Here is a 19,153-nt window from a genome sequence, read left to right on the forward strand (position 1 = left end):
AAGGTCCCTTCCAGTCCTACATTTGCATGATTCTATGATTCACTTAGTTCTTACTATTATGACTTCAGCGTTGGTATCATTTCGAAATCAGCTTACCTGATTTAAGGTATTAAGTCTCATTATTTCTTTTTCTGCATCTGTAAAAACAGCAACAAAATTAAATTATTTATGTTGACAACCAGAAGATTAAGTCATTTAAATTGCTATACAGATTAAGTAGAAAAATCTTAGGTAACTAAAACCAAATTAACGTCTCCAAGCAGTAAACTGCTATATTCCATCAGCATGCTCCAATCAGTGGGAAAAAACCCATAATGTAAAAACACAACAGTATGATCCAGTTTTCATCTCTTCGCAGCTAGATTCAGGCCAAGATGTTAGAACACAAGTGAAGTTCAGACACAGTCCATCAGTAGTTACTGAAATTTAGCTCTGAATGACTAAGTACTTAAGACTTTTATAAAACACCAAAGAAAATATTCAAAATGAAACAACTAAATATTTTACCACAACACAGACACTGCCTATAAATCACAAATACAGCATTTTATTTTTGTGAATTACACTCCTATAACACCAAAAACCAATTTGTTATAATGGAAAAATATTCATTTAAATGTAACTCTTACTACTGAGTTTCTATAATGGCTACAAGCAAAAGCATATGCTTCTGTTACTTAAAAGTGGTCATTACTGTGGGAAACTCATGGCTAACAGTCTCGTTTTGAAAGCAATTCCCTCACAAGAAACCCCAAAAAGCCCTATGTAGAAAAAGTTTAGGGGGCAAGAAGCATTATGAGGTTCCCCTCAGTCTCTTCTGGACTCCGCAGTCAGGGAAACTACTGCAAAGGCTCCCTGGCTGGACCATCATGTCGCCAGGACTTCCCAGACTGAATGCCCTGGAAGCCCCTGAATGGTAGCTTCTCTAAAATGGATAGGGCTCAGACAGTATTAATTCTTGAGCAGATCTACTTTGGGGAGCTGCAGCCCTCCCCCCCCACACTCTGTAAGAAGATCTCTGGACCTGCAGAGAACTATCTGTGGGAAAAAGCAAATAATACTGCAGATGGGGAAATGCATATTCAGAGGGCCTATGTGTTCAGATATCTACAGTTTTCCATACCTAGCCCAGGATTTGCTGCGAGCAATAGAAGTAAAACAAGACAAAGTGTCAGAGCAAGACAGCAAATGGATCCGAAGCAGGATAGTAAAAGAAATCAAGTCCAGATTGATAAGGGAAGGCAAACCAAGCAAACAGGAAAGGTCATTTTTTATGTGTCATGCCATAATTTTAAATTGTTCAGCTGTCATCTTTAGCTTCTCTTCTTTCCAGTGTAACTAATCTTAGTATTTTCAACAACATTTTAAGACCAGCCATATTTCTAACATTTGTCAGCCTCTCTCTACACGTTTTAATCTTAGCTATATCTTTAGAGTGATGCAAACAATTTTAGAAAACATCATCATAAAACTGGCATTATTATTTTAGTCTTTCAGCAAAACAGCTAGGTTTAGTCTTTCAGCCAGGTTCTAGGCAGGCATCTTCACTAAGCTATCCAGAGACTTCTACCTCACTATCAGAGTAGTGCCAAGGTAATCCTTTCAGATCTTGTTTTACTTGATCATTTCAGGGGTAAACCCTTTTCTAAGATGGCTCTATTCATAGTAATCACAATCTCATATTTAGTCATACTACTTTTCCTAAAATGGCTTCTCTCTATTTTTAAATGTGTAAAATCTTTTGGATAGGATCTGAAAATCTCAATTGCTTCATACCCAACAGTGCTTGTTGTAGTCTGAGCACTTCTTCCTCTGATGAGGTCATCAGTGGGAGTTTTTTCCCCTCTTCTTTCAGAATGGTCTCCTGTTCTGCAACATAATTTTGAAGCTTAATAACATCAGATTTCAGTCTTTCATATTCTTGTGTTATTTGGCTGTTTTCCACCTTTACCAGTTCTCTTTCGTTCAGCAGGATTTTGTTCTCATTTTCTACAGAAGATAATTTCTGATTTAAATTTTTTACTTTATCCTCCAGTTCCTTCATAGTCTGCGTGTCCTCTGGTTTTTCAGATTGTAGGATTTGAATGTTCTTTTGCAGGTCACTAATTTTAGAAAGATCACCGATTTCAATGCCTGCACCACCTGAAAAGCACAAGAGATTGGTTACGAGTCTAAATTCAAAGTCAGCATTATAGAATTTTCTCCTGGAACAGCTACCAACTAAGAATTTTTATTCTTGAAAGGTTGACAATGTTAAACAATAACTTTAGTGAAATGGGGGCACTCACTTCATCTATAGAAAGCAAGAGAGACATTTAGAAGAACAAATGTTTGAAGTATATAAAAATATGTGATTTGCTTTAGAAGAGATACACCTCACTGCTCCTTATACTGATAATTATAAAATGGCAATTTTGAAACACGTGAAGTGAGGCAGATACGGTTCTAATCACCAATAGTTAAAAAACTGACTAAAAGGGAAAAATAATCAAAAAACTTAACATGAGTATCAAAAATAAAGTTGTCTAGTCAGTCCTTCATACGTTCCTAAAACTATTTGACCAAAATACTGCTAGCCTACCAGGTTCATCTCAGATCAAAGGACATGAGGTTTTGTGGTTTGTTGTTTTAATGTAACAGTTAATGAACTGTTGTCACAGGTTATAATAATTTGCATATTTCACATGTATTCATTTTAGTCCATATTTAAATTCTCAGGATTGTGGCTGGAAATTGGTAATCAATACAAACATATTAGATTTATTTTAAGTTCCTACAAGAATTAAAGAATGTTTTCATGACAATCATATATTCTATAGATGAACACAAATTCTCATTATATTTGGTTTTGCCATTTTATACATAAATCCTTATATTTATAATTCGATGTACAGTAAACAGCATTGACTTTTCCTTTAAAGGTTTAAATTAAAAATGTAAATTGCCAAGCATAGAAGCGAAGATATATTATTCTGCAATAAAACTCTCAGACTTTAAACCTAAAGGTCATATTCAAGAGAAGCTGGGCTTTTATAGGTACCACATATAATGTCCCTAAAACTTTAGGAGCCTCCGTATAGCCAGCGTAACTTATAATGCAAATCATTTATACAAGTTACAGAGCTCAAGAAGGCAGAAAGCCAAACTTTAGACAGAAGCTGTTAAAAGAAGACACATTGCTTGTCCATTCATGACTACGCAGACTCTGAAAACAAGAATTTCTAGGATCGGCATCCAGACGATCCCAGATGAGTGAAAACGCAATTTAGCAAGGGTATGGTCATAGGTAAGTAATATCATGCTAAGAAGTGTGAGAAGTATTTTGTCTTACAGCCAAGTCATGATGCAAAAGATGCATGGCTCATGCCTTTGATTTCACCAAAGACTCTTTAAAAGGATTGTTTTGAAAGAAGTCAAAAGACAGAACAATTTTAACAGGCATTAAGACACCATGAATCAATCCCCTACCACCTCTGGTTGAGGCCTCAAAAAGGTTCTTACATGGGGCTTCTGCCTACTCTATATCTGAGGAGACACGGTCTGTGATGGAGTTTCTCCTTCATTCTGAGAAGGGACATTGGAAGTATGTCTCTTTCCCAAAGGGTAACACATGCTCTTTGGGTGGCATAGCTTTGATGAATCAATTACAAACGAAACTTATTAAGTTTAGAAATGAACTTGTAAATGAGGCCCCCTTCAAAAAAAGAGACCCAATTAATATGACATACAAAACTTTCACTTCTATGCATCCAAAGATATCCCAGTACAAGAAAAATAGATAAAGGCACTTCTTGCTAGAAAGTATTCTATCTATAAACCTATCCAACCAGGAACTTATACAGCCCTCATCACCATCACATCTGACTTCATATCATTCAGTGAGTGACCCATTTAGTACCTACTACTTGCCTCCAGAAATATTTTTTGGGTTGGAAAGTTTTCACTCTATTCTGCAGTCTCTTTCCAAATCAATATTGGATTGAAATCAAACATGTGTTGGTTTTATGGATTTAGTGCATACCACCTGCCTGAGGATACCATCACTCTAAATGGATGTAAATAGATTATGAGGGGACAAATTATTGTCCAGGAGTTTAAAAAAATATCACACAATGAATACAAGTGAAGAGATATATCTGTTTCTCAGACAGTTTTCAACTCTAGTGGATTGGGAATAGTAGGAGAGAAGCCTTCCACAGGTAGTAACCCCTTAGCTCTGAAAAATTAATTTAACAGGCTTGAAGAGTTTCTCAGTATCTAGACCAGAATCTGTATGGTGGACACCTGAAAGTCTACATGTGCATTTTCTTCTGAAGAGCAGCCATTAACAATGCAATTAAATGTGTTCAATATAACCAAACTAAAGATTTGCTAAATCCATATGAATTTACTGGATGTCGATTATACTGTTCATTTGTAGGTGTATTGATATTCTGAATAAAATTCATTCCATATAAAAGCTGAGGGTAACACCCAATAAAATAGAATGATCACAGGGTAATAAATACCTTGCTGTAACTGATTTTCAAGTTCTTCAATTCGCTCCTCATATTCACTTAACTCCTCCCGGTGCCGACGACTTATCTCTGCTAGTTTCTGTCGATGTGCATCCTGTAACACTGAAAGCTTATGCTGATGTTCATCTATTTCTTGACTTAAATTCTGTTTCAGCTCCTAAAAAGTGTAATTGAAAAAAAATGTATTTAGAATGCAGATACATAGTATGTATACATTTTAAAAGGATATTTTTCTGCGCCTGCAGAGATACTGCCAAATATTTTACACCAAAAATAAAACATGCCTCTTTAAAAATTATTTATTTATACAAACAATGTGGTTGGCATGGTACAAATTACAAAAATAAAGAGCCCCACCTCAAAGAACTTGTGATCTCACACACACAGGAGAATGTATACATTAGAACAGGGATCGGCAACGTTTGGCACGCAGCCCATCAAGGAAATCCACTTGAGGGCTGGGACAGTTTGTTTACGTGCAGCGTCTGCAGGTTCGGCTGATCGCAGCTCCCACTGGCCGTGGTTCACCATTCCAGGCCAATGGGGGCTGCAGGAAGCGGTCGCCAGCATATCACTTGGCCCATGCCGCTTCCCACACCAAGTGATATGCTGGCGACCGCTTCTTGCAGCCCCCATTGGCCTGGAATGGTGAACCACGGCCAGTGGGAGCTGTGATCGGCCGAACCTGCAGAAGCTGCAGGTAAACAAAGTGTCCCGGCCCACCTGCGGATTTCCCTGACAGGTTGCATTCCGAAGGTTGTCGATCCCTGCATCAGGACATCCAGATGGTATATGACTGGATTCTCTTTCTCCTCCACCACCATCTCACCCCTCACATATACACACTCCACTCTCACCCACACAGTTTAATTATAATCAGGTTAATATTGTCTCAAATGTCAAATAACCTCTATTAATGAAAGTTCAGATAATATAATTTTTGTTTGGATGGAGAATTCATGTTAATTAGGAAACTCTAACCATTGATACATCAGGGCTGCCAAGTAAACAGGTGAACAAGTTTCTTGTTGTCTGTATTCAAAAAGTAATAAAAATCTGTGTGCGTGTGTGTTTTTAAATGGAATCATGAGCACAAAATGCTACTTTCCTATTTGTACATGTTGTCTGATCACTTTTGTCAAACACCATGCTGTGTCCCATGGAAGTGCATTTCTACTCTGATCTTTTCAGCACAAAGTATTGCAATAGTGACACTTAACCCAAAACCCCCCTACACTCCCAGGTAAAGCAATCCATAGCAGCAGTTAATAACCATCTATGTTAAGTCCCCTTAGCTTTTCTTCAGATCCTCAAGTCCCTGGAAGTGCCCACTCTGAACATTATCGCTTAAATAACAAAAGTACTTAGCACTTATACAGCATGTCTCATCTTCTAAGAACTTTACAAATACTGAAAGGAAAAAATATAGTCTTGGAGCTTGACCGTAATGCAAAATTTAAAACAAAAACATTTATCAACTATAGGGATAGTTGGCAGTGTTCTTTCACCAAAAAAGTAACTTAGGGCTTGTGCACATGACAAGTTAGTGCCTGGGAAGCTAGCATGTGAATCTACAGGGCATGAGCTTGCCATGCATTAACTCGCCACGTGGACATTACTGCAGTGCAGTGAAAGTGCCAAAGTACTATTCTACACTCCAGGACTTTTACTGTGTGGTAACAGTGTCCGCATGGTGAGTTAGTGTGTGGCAAGCGGACGGCATGTAGATTCACATCATGGCTTGCTGGGGACTAACTTTCCACGTAGACAAGCCCTTACCTTATGCAAACACAGGAATTTACTAAAAGCCAGAATGAAGCCCACAACCTTAGCGTCAACCTTGTCCTCTTTAAGCAACAACAAAATTCAGCCTCACTGAGGAGAGTAGCAGGGACTATTCTTGAAAGAAGAATCAGGATCATGGTCAATTTACTTATACTGGTGGAAAAAAAAAAACACAACTTTTGCAACAAATGGAAAAAAAATTTAACTACTGGATTGCTCCTTCTTTGACAGAAAGTGTGCTCAATTCTGTAACCTGGGCTCATCTTGGAAGAGATTCCACAACCCTGAGATTCTCACAGAGGGCTAAACCTTACTCCCACAGAAGTCAATGAGAGCCCTGCAACAGACTTCTTTTGGAGCATGAACAGGCCATAAGACTAGAGGCTGGCACTTGTTTTGGGAAGAGTTACAGTGTATGGATTATTTACACCTCTTAGTAGACAAATGCAACATAACAGTACATCACAGAAGGCAAAAGAAAGACTAACTTTCTGAACCAGACACAGAGCAAAGTGTCACATAAGTTGAGGAAAAGGCTGGTCCCCAATGAAAAGTACACGTAAAAAGGGCTGCAGAGTTCACTCAGACTTCGATTATACTTATTTAGAGCAGTGGTTCTCAACCAGGGGTATGAGTACCCCTGGGGTATGCAGAGGTCTTCCAGGGGGTACATCAACTCATCTAGATAATATTTGCCTAGTTTTACAAGGCTATATAAAAAGCACTAGCAAAGTCAGCAGAAACTAAAATTTCATACAACTTGTTCATATTACTCTATATACTGTATACTGAAATGTAAGTGCAGTATGTATATTCAAATTAATTTATTTTATAATATGGTAAATGTGAGAAAGTAAGCAATTTTTCAGTAATATTGTGCTGTTACACTTTTGTATTTTTAGGTCTGATTTTGTAAGCAAGTAGTTTTTAAGTGAGGTGAAACCTGAAGTACACAAGATAAATCAGACTCCTGAAAGGGGTACAGTAGTCTGGAAAGGTTGAGAGTTACTGATTTAGAGCTTTTCCTAATCTGAAAGTTGCCTTAAGTATCCTAGACTGTGGGGAAGAGACGACTGCAACAATATTCCTGCCTTCTAATCATATTTATAAATTAAATGGTATAAGCTTATTGGAACTAGAAAAAATAACTGTTTCTAGTAGTGTAACTAGAATTCTGCATCCCTGGAAAAGTGCAATTAGGTTTTCCACTTTCCATACAGAAAAAAAGATGAGCACTCTTTACTTACTTAGGATAAATAATAAGGATGCAATAACTAACATTTAATAGCAGCAATGTGTGATCAAGAGGAGTTTTCCTGTCATTCCCTATAATTACCAGGAAGTCTCCTCTCCATCATTCATTATAGCTTATGTTAAAATACACAAATATGAGAGGAAAGCAAACTAGAAAATTTAAGTTACACTAGATAATACACTTACTCTCACCTTACCATGTATTGAAGATACAATGAAGCTGGAAAATCAAATCAATTTTAAGTCTAAAAATGTATGTGTCTTATTTCACCATTTACATATGTATTTATATACATATACCATATACCATTACCAGTATATGCCTTCACACCTATATAGTACATTAATAAGTTAGAATGGTTAGCTTTTAAGAAACAGGACTCAGAATAGAGCAAAATTACATCCAGATATGCACCTGTACAAAATATGTACCATACAAATGAAGACAAAAATTTTGATGGTGTCTAATTTAGCCATCAAAGAGCTGAAATTCAGCAGTGCTTAACACTTATAGTTTCCACTGATTTCACTTGGAGTTGTAGAGACTCAGCACACTGGGGCAAGGGGTTGGGGGGGAAAGCAACCTCCAGGTATCCCATGATGGGCAGCCAAAAATTGAGGCACTACAAATCACTGGCTACTTTTGATGCGTTGGCCTTAATCTTACAAACTTTATACTTTCAAGCCTATAATATTGTAACAAGTCTGTTGTATGACCAACCTGAGAGACACTCGTTCATCTGATCAATCAATCTTTTTTAAAATACAGAAGGTGTGGAAACATTTCAGTTATAAACACAATTATATTATATGCCAATACACTTCATTTAGTACAGAGGACTTAGGCCCCAATTGTGCAAACATTTATGCATACACTTAACTTGATTAATATGAAACGTGACTGAAGTCATTGGGACTAAACATGTAAATGTTTGCAGGACTGGGGGCTTAGCTGCAAATTATAAAAGATTTATGTATGTGGGCTGATTTGTCAAAATTGTCACCTTACTTTAATAATATTTTGCAGCTTGCAGATTTCACTTTGATCAGCGTTATCTGTTCCTCGTACTCTGGAAGACTAGATAAAAAGAAAAATAATACTTTAGTTTGGGAAATAAATTGAGATAAACAACGGTTTATTTTCCTTTGAGCATTTCAACAGCAAATAATTCTTAATAAAATAGAAAATGCAAGTACGCTAAAAGTACTTACTAAAAGTAAGTAAGCGTCTACCACAACACTCAAATGTAGGTACTTTGATTATAAAGAGGGGCTATTAAAATGTAAGGTTTAAAGCTACAATAGCTTTATTTCTAATAAAAAAATATAAAATAGCATTTCTCTGTTGAAACATAAAAACAGCTATTGGATTTCTTTGTGCGCAAATTTCACAGTATATTGATTGCATTTATGACATGCTAGCATATTTAACAGTTTCTTGCATTTAAAGAAAACCAACATATACACTATATTTTATTTCCAGTATACATAACTGTAGATGCTATGGACACAAGTAATATCACTGAAATCCAACGCACTAGTTACTTGAGTAAAGATCAGTCACATGAGTAAGAGTTTGCAGGACTGATCACAGCAATGAGAATTTTTGTAACTGACAGAAAATGAAGTGAAGTGGTAAGGGAAAATTACAGATGGTAAAATCTCTAATAAAAATGTGCAACTACGGTATCACTTTGTGTATTGGCAGAGTAGTAATTTACAATCAATAGCACATACAACAAGAGCAAAAGTACTTTTTAGAAGCCTACATATGAAAATCCCCAAAGAAGTTACAATATTTTGGGTAGAACCCTTGTAAATGTTTATGAAACTCTTTGCCTGAACAAATAGGATAGGCTTATAAATAGGGCTATTAATTGCAGTTAACTCACGCGATTAACTCAAAAAAATTAATCGCGATTAATTGCACTGTTAAACAATAGAATACCAATTGCAAATGTATTTAAAATATTTGGATGTTTTTCTATATTTTCAAATATACTGATTTAAATTACAACACAGAATACAAAGCGTACGCTGCTCATTTTATAGAATTATTTTTATTACAAATATTTGCACTGTAAAAATGATAAAAAGAAACAGTATTTTTCAATTCACCTCTTACAAGTACTGTAGTGCAATCTCTTTATCGTGAAACTACAATTTACAAATGTAGATTTTTTTTTTGATTACATAACTGCACTCAAAAACAAAACAATGCAAAAAACTTTAGAGCCTACAAGTCCACTCCGTCTTACTTCTCATTCGACCAATCACTAACACAAACAAGTTTGTTTACATTTACAGAAGATAATGCTGCCCACTTCTTATTTACAATAAAATCAGAAAGTGAGAACGGGCGTTAGCATCGGACTTTTGTAGCTGGCATTGCAAGGTATTTACATGCCAGATATGCTAAACATCTGTAGGCCCTTTCATGATTCGGCTACCATTCCAGAAGATACGCTTCCATGCTGATGAGGCTTGCTAAAAAAATAATGCGTTCATTAAATTTCTGACTGAACTCCTTGGGGGAGAATTGTATGTCTCCAGCTCTATTTTACTCACATTGTGCCATATATTTCATGTTATGGTAGTCTTGGATGATGATCCAGCACGTTGTTCATTTTAAGAACACTTTTGCTGCAGATTTGGACAAAGTTCAAAGAAGGTACCAATGTGAGATTTCTAAAGATAGCTACAGCACTTGACCCAAGATTTAAGAATCTCTTCCAAAATCTGAGAGGGAAGAGGTGTGGAGTATGCTTTCAGACATCTTAAAAGAGCAACATTACGATGAGGAAACGACAGAACCCAAACCACCAAAAAAGAAAATCAACCTTCTGCTGGTGGCATCTGACTCAGATACTGAAAATGAACATGCATCGGCCCACACTGCTTTGGATAGTTATCGAGCAGAAGCCTTCATCAGCATGGACGCACATCCTCTAGAATGGTGGTTGACGCATGAAGGACCATATGAATCTTTAGCATATCTGGCACATAAATATCTTGTGAGGCCAGTTATAACAGTGCCATGAGAACGAACACCTGTTCTCAGTTTTAGGTGATATTGTGAACAAGGAGCAGGTAGCATTATCTCCTGAAAATGTAAACAAACTTGTTTGTTTGAGCAATTGGCTGAAGTAGGACCGAGTGGACTTGTAGGCTCTAAAGTTCGACATTGTTTTATTTTTGAACACAGTTATTTTTTGTATACAATTCTACACTTGTAAGTTCAACTTTTATGATAAAAAGATTGCATTATAGTACTCTTATTAGGTGAATTGAAAAATACTATTTCTTTTTTTTTTTTACAGTGCAAATATTTGCAATGAATATAAAAATAAAGTAGCACTGTATACTTCGTATTCTGTTATAATTGAAATCCATATATTTGAAAATGTAGAAAACATCGAATAATATTTAAATAAATGGTATTCTCTTATTGTTTAATTGTGTGATTGATTTTTTTAATGGCATGATTAATTGTGATTAATTTTTTAATGGCTTGACAGCCCTATTTATAGAACAATTTAACAGATTTTAAAGGGGTGGGGAGGCTGTACTATTAATATAATGCTGAAGAGTAAAGAAATTCCGTCTCCATAACTAAGTCTTACTATGGCGCCTTTTCTCAGAAAGTAAAAATAATATTTAGAACTTATATAGTACTAGCTATTTTTCAAAGCACCATCTACAGGTTAATTAATCCTTACATCACTTCTGCAAGGCAGGTCTTTATGTATTACTTTTTTTTTTTTTTTTTTAAACAAATGGACACTAGTGACTGAAAGGTACCCAGGGTCAACCAACCAGAAAAAACAGCGTTAGAATGTATTAGTGCCCGTGGGGATTAATGCAGCACAACTAAGGTGCCACATCTATGCCAGCATAACCCTGCAGTGTAGATATAGCCTGCATCATCAGAAAGGGTTTTTCAGTTGCTGTGGGAACACCACCTCCCTTGGCAATAGTAGTTCGGTCGTTGGAAGCACTCTTCCATCATCCTATCCGTGTCTACATTGGGGATTAGGTCAGCATAGCTATGTGGTCTTCAGGGCTGTGCATTTGTAACACTCTTGAGCACAGCAGCTATGTCAACCTAAATGCTATTTCTCTACATATAATTGCCTAACATGAACTTGCACATGACTGATTTCAAGAGTGACCAATTTACTCAATGTACTAAATATACGGAAAAATCACCCACCTGTGCTATCTGCATCCAGTGGTCAACCTCAGATTCAAGTCTAGAAACTTCATTGGACAATCTGTTTATTTCTTGCTGGGACCAGATTACATCTCCAAAGTCCATGTCATCCCCTTGAAAACCTGAAGAATGATGTCTAACCACAGGGACAAAGGAAGCTGATGTAGTGGTTGGCGGCAAAACACCAGCTCCTAACTGTGCTGACTGAGCAGCTGTCTGCAACTTCTGCAATTGTTCCTGCAGTGCATTCTGTCTAGCTTTTAGATGGCTGATTTCAACCTAAATATATAGAATACAGTGCATGATTTTAGTAAGAAGAAAATCTCAAAGTATATTCACTTTATCTCTTGTAAATAGATGAAATTTAAATCTACTATTTGTATTTTCATCTGACATAAAATTACTGAGGTCTCCTTGTTCTTTCACTGTGTGTGTGCGTGCATGTGCGCGGGGGAGGAGGGGTTGTTTTCTCTCCAGTTCAATGGAGAGGAATGTTCTTGACTGGCCTCTTATAAAGCAAGGACTCTTGTAGAACTGCTTCTAAAAATTATTCCTTTACCATTTAAGCACTACTCAGCTAAAGGCAACATATAAGCAAAGTATCTGCACTGCCCATTAAAAGAATGCTTTCCTTGTAAATAAAGGTTTTGCGGTATTCAGCAGGCAAATGTACCTAAATTCTACAGCAAGGCTTCTGAGTGCCAAGTCCCACAACTCAGTTAAATATAAAAGTGGTGGATTTTTAATTAAATATTAAAATAAAACCAACCAGTACAGGGTTCCTCAAGTTATATATTTTGATATTAAAACTGAGTTTATTTTATACTCCAACTTTTCAATGTATTGCTGGTTTTGCATTCACAACACACTATATTAAAGAAGTCACTTAGATCAAAAGAAAATTGCTTACATTAAGTAAGATACAGAATGCACAAAATACTACAATATCCAGATGTTGCTTTTCCAACTTCAGTATGTCCTTTCCTATGCACATACAAATCAAGGGTCTGATCCTGCTCTCACTGAAGTCAATGGGAGATGTGGTATTGACTTCAATGGATGCAACACACGTCTCAAAGATATTCTTTCTGCTAAAAAACTATTCTGTAAAAGCAAGTTTTACAAATGTACTGCTAGTTTTCCTTGTTTAGAAGACTCTAAAAATCTCACATTATACAACTGCACGCATAGAGGATTACTTTATGCCCAAAAATCCACTTTCCAGAGCTGCAAATGTTGATTCTGTCCCATTTTAAGTCTACTCTTAAACCAAATAAACATCTGAAAGAACAGAAGTAAACACTTTTAAAGAGAATTTTCTCCTTTCTTACCTATCCTTCCAAAAATCATGATTTAGAACTATCTAATGATTTATAATAATATGTGGTGATTAATCTACTCTGTTATTCCTTCGTGGTAATAAAATAGGGAGAAACTGACATCAGACAAGATATTTCTGAGGCTATTTAGATCAGTAGCTACATTATATTAAGTCATCTGGCAGGTGTAAGTGTAAACTGATGTGACGTGATTTGGAAGCATTTTGTGAATGATTGAGACAATCTGTACATTTATAAACGTGCAACAGCATAAATGACAGGATGAGCAATAGTGTACTTTGTACCATGATGAACAGTCTGCTTGCCTCTCACCTTTAGAGATTGTATACTAATTGAAGAGATAAAGATAGCTATTATACAAACTTAATGTAGTACATTTTTGTTAAAGAATAAGACATATATTGCCTGAAATTATTTACGCTGCACTGTACCTCTCTTTGCTGCAGCTGATTTCGGTACTCTATGGACAACTGCTTTATCTGAAGCTCTGCTGCTTCATGCTTTTCTTCTAGATCACTGCAAACCTTCTTCAGTCTCTCATTCTAGAAAAGCACAAAGTGACTATTAATAAATGTAAAACTAAATCTTATGTTCCTAAGGGATTTGCTAATGGGAGAAAAAATTAAAATAGCTAGGTTGGAGTCTTTCCATGTTGTCCTACTTTACTCTTTAAAACTTAAACACCTCTTTGAAATTTAAAATACTGCATATAAAAATCTGGATTGAGGGTTATAAAATAGAAATTACACCTTCTAGATTAGTTTTGATTTGTGGCCAAGTCTGAAATGCAAACCCAGTCATTCATATAGCATCTACTTATTTCCTTATCAGCCAGAAAAATGCTGAAACTTTCAAGAAACCTGGACTTGAGACTATCTCAGAGCCAGGGGCTATTGTTACATTTCAAGGTCCCCCTGTCTGACATGAACAATGTAAGAGGTGATGAATCTACAACACACACATGTCCATGCCCACTAAACAAATCTGGCCCTCTGAATGTGATGATGGATGGTCACCAGGCTGAAAAATTGGGATTTAAACATCACTGTTACTCTCATTTCTAGAGTGAGCATTTTTTTAAAATCATATTTCTAATGCATGTAGAAACAAACAAAATCACCCTGATCAGCATCTCTTTATTTCTCCTAATTACCTGCATTCCAGAATTGCTTACCTCCAATCTCTGTGTTGCATGAGTACTTTCTATTTCTCTTAGCCTAGAATTGGATACTTGGAGTTCCGCTGGTGCATCTGAAAGAGTTAAAAAATCACTCACATGGTGCTCATCTGAATTGGCTGTAACAGTTCCACAGGACGAGACACAAAATAGCATTCTCAGGTAAAGAGAATATTTTAAAGTCTTTATATGGTTTAGTTACATATTATTACTCCATACATTTATTAGTTATTTTCCTTTCTATGTTTTAAAAACATTTTATGCACTACAGTGCAAAAAACCTCTTCAATTTGGGATTTTGGAATATTTTCTGTTACCAAGGCTTTCTTAAGAAACTTCTTGGAACCAATGGCAAACTGTAACTTAAACTGTAAATCTATTCCTGTTGCATCTAAAACTACTACTCTAATCTGAAATTATTTAAATGTTCTATTTTACTGTACCCTTTATAAAACACCTCAATGAAATTCCCCCTATCATATTTTTGCAACACAAATCTCAAGTTGCCTCTAAATTTGTCCCACTTCTTTGAGCTTTTTTCAATTTTGCTATACCTTTCCTGAAGGGAGACAACCAAAATCAGAAAAAGCACAGTATTATAGCTAAAGGTACATCACCATTACCCTTTTGTAGATAATATTTTCTGCATGATTTTAAACCCATTTTAAAGCACTCCAGTATTCTATTTGTATTTTTTCTTTACTACAGTTGTGTGATGGGGGATATGCCTCTTCATTGAGCATGACCACTAGATCATCTTCCCCAAAGGAGTTTGTAAAATTCAGAGCTCATTACCCATATAATAGAAATTTAGACCATTTTTGTCAGTGTGCACTACCTTACATTTATCCAAATTAAATGTAATTTGTCATCATGTTACCAATTCTGCACCCTGCAACCACTGTGTTTAAATTCAACTGGAGCTGCTCACAATCTTCCATAGTTTTTACTAACCAAAATAATTTGCAGCAATTGGGAAACGTGCTCTGTATCATTACCAAGGGTCATATGCAATCGAAAATATCCTTCGCTTCCGTTAGCCCACTTCCCCCTAGCATTTGTAAAATTTCCTTATGACTAAATGACCCATTATTACCATGTCTCTGTTTGGAGGGGCAGCTGTTCACTGTGAGGTACATACACAAAGGGACTAACACTGATTCATACAGACAGGCCTGGACCCTGCTGCCAATTACAACCAGTACCTGGTTCTAGATGTAAGCAGGGTCTGAATGAGTTCTCCCCTCACAGCTAGCTGGGAGTGGGATAGATTTCAGGAACAAACTGTACTTACATAAACACACCTACTCTGCCTAGATATCCAACAGATAGAGCAGTGTGGCTCAAAGTGATCAACTTTGGCTGGTGTTGGGTTACAAATCACTTTAGTCCAGAATGCAGGGATAGTGAAATCCTCTCAATGTTGTTGTCTTTATTGTATGAATAAAGGGGAACAGAACTGTGCTTAACCTGTCCCAAATGAGGAGGGTCACCCTCAGCTGAAAGGACCTCATTAAGCCAGGGGCTCGAATACCAGATCCCTGTGAAAGTAAGAGGGGTGGGGACAGGTAGCCTCAGCCAAGAGAAGTGGACTCTCCGTAAGGGTTCCTGGTCTGGTGTAACCTGTTGTTCCCCACTGTTCAAAGACAGAGGCTCCATTAGGAGGCTTTGGTTATTTTAAGTGCTCAAAAGACCTTACAATCACTTGTGGTAGAACAGCATTTCTGCCCAGCCTAAGAGCTGACTATCACAAAGAGCTGGGTGAAACCTCAAGAGACTGACCTGCAGAGGTCACAGAAGAGAGGCAGGTGGCAGAAGGTGACCGGCAAGTGGAATGGTGACCAGCTGGTGAGCAGAGCGGAAAAAGGAGGGGGTCACCGGAGAGGGAGAGCAGCTGACAGGGTGGCCACCCGAGAGGAATGAGCGACTGGCGGGGCAGCCAACCAGAGCAAGTGCTCAGATGGCAGAGCAAGCAAGGTGCTTTCCTCCCTGGGTGGGAGGTGAACTCAGACAGATGCACCTCTGAACCCTGGGTCCCCACTTCCCAAGGACAACCATGGTGAGTGGGGTATGGTGAGGGAGCAGTGAGGGGCACAGATAAGGAACTTATGTTCTTGACTTCTACAACCAAGAGGCAGAAGGCACTGCCCCACGCACTCTGGGGTAGGTGTCCTGCTCACAATTTTATGATTATGAATCCTGATTGTGGCATTTTCCCTAATTACTATCGCGTGACTTCCCTCTTTTCATTAAAAGTTTCTTTTCTACACTCAGACTCTGTGCTTGGGAGTGGAGGAATATTGCCTCTCAGAGGTGCCCAGGGGAGGTGTATAGTTTTCCCCGGTTACTCGACGGGGGCTCGAGCTGGTTCTGCGTTGTATTGTTGAAAAGGAACCTCTAGATATTGAACCTGGCCCTGGTTGCTGCTAGCTTCAGGTGGGAGAAGGGTTATATAAATATTTATGGAAAGAATTCACACTGAGCTGAAACACCACATTTCCAAAGGCATCACTGGGCAGAAGAAGAGGAGCAACAGCAACACACACTGACATCACTACAGACAGCATTCAAACATAGTAAAAGAATTGTCAACTCTTTAGTCAAAGAAAGTTTGAATCCTGCATCTCCCTTAGTACTACTTCCAGGTAACAGAAGAATGGTCCATGATGATGCATCCATTTAAGTGAAATATGGTTCAAAACCAAATTACAGTAAGAGCTGTGTTATCTGGCAATTTACCAACTGGAAAGCTCTATAAACTGGCATTTCTGATCCTCATTGAAAATCCGGTTTATAATCTGGTTGGCGTGGGGCCAGCAGGCTCCCTATCTGGCTCCACGTGGCTCCCCGGAAGCGGCAACATGTCCCTGCTGCTCCTAGGTGGAGAAACGGCCACGAGGGGTTCAGAATGTGGGAAGGGACGCAGACTCTGGGATGGAGTTTGGGTGTGGGAGAGGACTTGGGGGAGGGTATGGGGTCACGGGAAGAAGTGTGGGGTGCTGGATCTGGACAGCGCTCGGGCGACTCCCCACAAGCAGCGACTCCCCACAAGCAGCGACATGTCCCTGCTGCTATGGATAGGCGGCTCTGTGCGCTGCCCCACGTGCTGGCTCTGCACAACAGGAACTGTGGGGTCGACGCCTGCAGGCAGAAGCAACACGCAGATGCAGCATGCAGAGCCACCTAGCCACACCTCCACCTAGGAGCAGCAGGGACATGTCGCTGCTTGCGGGGAGCCATCTGAGGTAAGCGCCGCCCAGATCCAGCACCCCGTACCCCCTCCCGTACCCAACCCCTAGTCCTGAGCCCCCTCCCACATCCAAACTCTCTCCCTCTTAGTTAACCTGAATTTTTGACTTACTGGCACACCCCCCCCACCGCATTCCCCCAACATGCCAGATAACAAAGCTTGTACTGTAATATAAGCTTGGGAATTTTAAAAATTATTAAATCTAAAACTGTAGATCTTTCAGAGTAGAGGGAAATGGACAATCTTTTCTCAGAGTACATTGCAGCCATCAGAACAAACTCCTCTCTCTTTTGAAGCATTTTTATATAGGCAGTTCTGTAACCAAAATATCTTTATCCCACTTAATATTGGAACAGCCTACCTGTAGAGAATTCCTACTTTGCTGGTTTCAGAGTAACAGCCGTGTTAGTCTGTATTCGCAAAAAGAAAAGGAGTACTTGTGGCACCTTAGAGACTAACCAATTTATCTGAGCATGAGCTTTCGTGAGCTACAGCTCACTTCATCGGATACATACCGTGGAAACTGCAGCAGACATTATATACACACAGAGATCATGAAACAATACCTCCTCCCACCCCACTGTCCTGCTGGTAATAGCTTATCTAAAGTGATCATCAAGTTGGGCGCATTTCCAGCACAAATCCAGGTTTTCTCACCCTCCACCCCCCCACACACAAACTCACTCTCCTGCTGGTAATAGCCCATCCAAAGTGACCACTCTCCCTACAATGTGCATGATAATCAAGGTGGGCCATGTCCAGCACAAATCCAGGCTCTCTCACCCCCTCACCCCCCCTCCAAAAACCACACACACAAACTCACTCTCCTGCTGGTAATAGCTCATCCAAAGTGACCACTCTCCCTACAATGTGCATGATAATCAAGGTGGGCCTTCTCACCCCCCCCTTTTTTTTTTCCCGGGGACACACACACAAACTCACTCTCCTGCTGGCAATAGCTCATCCAAAAAAAAACTCTCCAAGTTTAAATCCAAGTTTAACCAGAACATCGGGGGGGAGGGGGGAGTAGGAAAAAACAAGGGGAAATAGGCTACCTTGCATAATGACTTAGCCACTCCCAGTCTCTATTTAAGCCTAAATTAATAGTATCCAATTTGCAAATGAATTCCAATTCAGCAGTTTCTCACTGGAGTCTGGATTTGAAGTTTTTTTGTTTTAAGATAGCGACCTTCATGTCTGTGATTGCGTGACCAGAGAGACCTACTTTGCTGATTACCCACTTCATAACATCAAACTTGTGAAATTGTTATTTAATTCCAAATTCTGAGCCTACTATTGGTAATGACACAACCATTAAAATCACAAAGACTTCAATTAAAGAGTATTTCTCTAACAAAGCCATAATTTTCAGATGTAAAATTATGTTAACTATATTAACGTATGTATATTTTCACAATGTTATGCAGATAGCTATAACAGGCAAAGTCCAACGTTTAATTTAAAAAGCTTAAATGCCTTGGAAAAATTAGACACCAATACTAAAACAGACATAGAATTAACACTGTGTATGACTGTCACTGAATTGATCACTTTCCTTGTACAGTGCATCCCTTTTTTCCCCCTTTGCCTCTTTTTATCATTTTAGACTGAAAGCTC

General features: G+C 38.3%; 1 protein-coding gene across 3 annotated transcripts in view; it reads right to left on the reverse strand.

Moving 5' to 3' along the window:
• Window positions 1-19,153, reverse strand: part of TRIP11 (thyroid hormone receptor interactor 11) — a 68,513-nt gene that overhangs the window by 47,885 nt on the left and 1,475 nt on the right. For 2 of the 3 annotated variants that reach the window (XM_048853340.2, XM_048853344.2), the window contains exons 2-8: window positions 14,284-14,360; window positions 13,541-13,651; window positions 11,770-12,048; window positions 8,566-8,634; window positions 4,509-4,674; window positions 1,777-2,142; window positions 97-137 (exon numbers count right to left, since the gene is read on the reverse strand). In XM_048853340.2, coding sequence (XP_048709297.2) covers window positions 97-137; window positions 1,777-2,142; window positions 4,509-4,674; window positions 8,566-8,634; window positions 11,770-12,048; window positions 13,541-13,651; window positions 14,284-14,360 — 1,109 coding nt within the window. Of the gene's footprint in view, window positions 1-96; window positions 138-1,776; window positions 2,143-4,508; window positions 4,675-8,565; window positions 8,635-11,769; window positions 12,049-13,540; window positions 13,652-14,283; window positions 14,361-19,153 lie in introns of those variants that run through there. The other variant, XM_048853342.2, reaches the window with a different exon arrangement.

Source organism: Caretta caretta, chromosome 6 (assembly GCF_965140235.1).
Source record: "Caretta caretta isolate rCarCar2 chromosome 6, rCarCar1.hap1, whole genome shotgun sequence".
Taxonomy (NCBI): Eukaryota; Metazoa; Chordata; order Testudines; family Cheloniidae; genus Caretta; species Caretta caretta.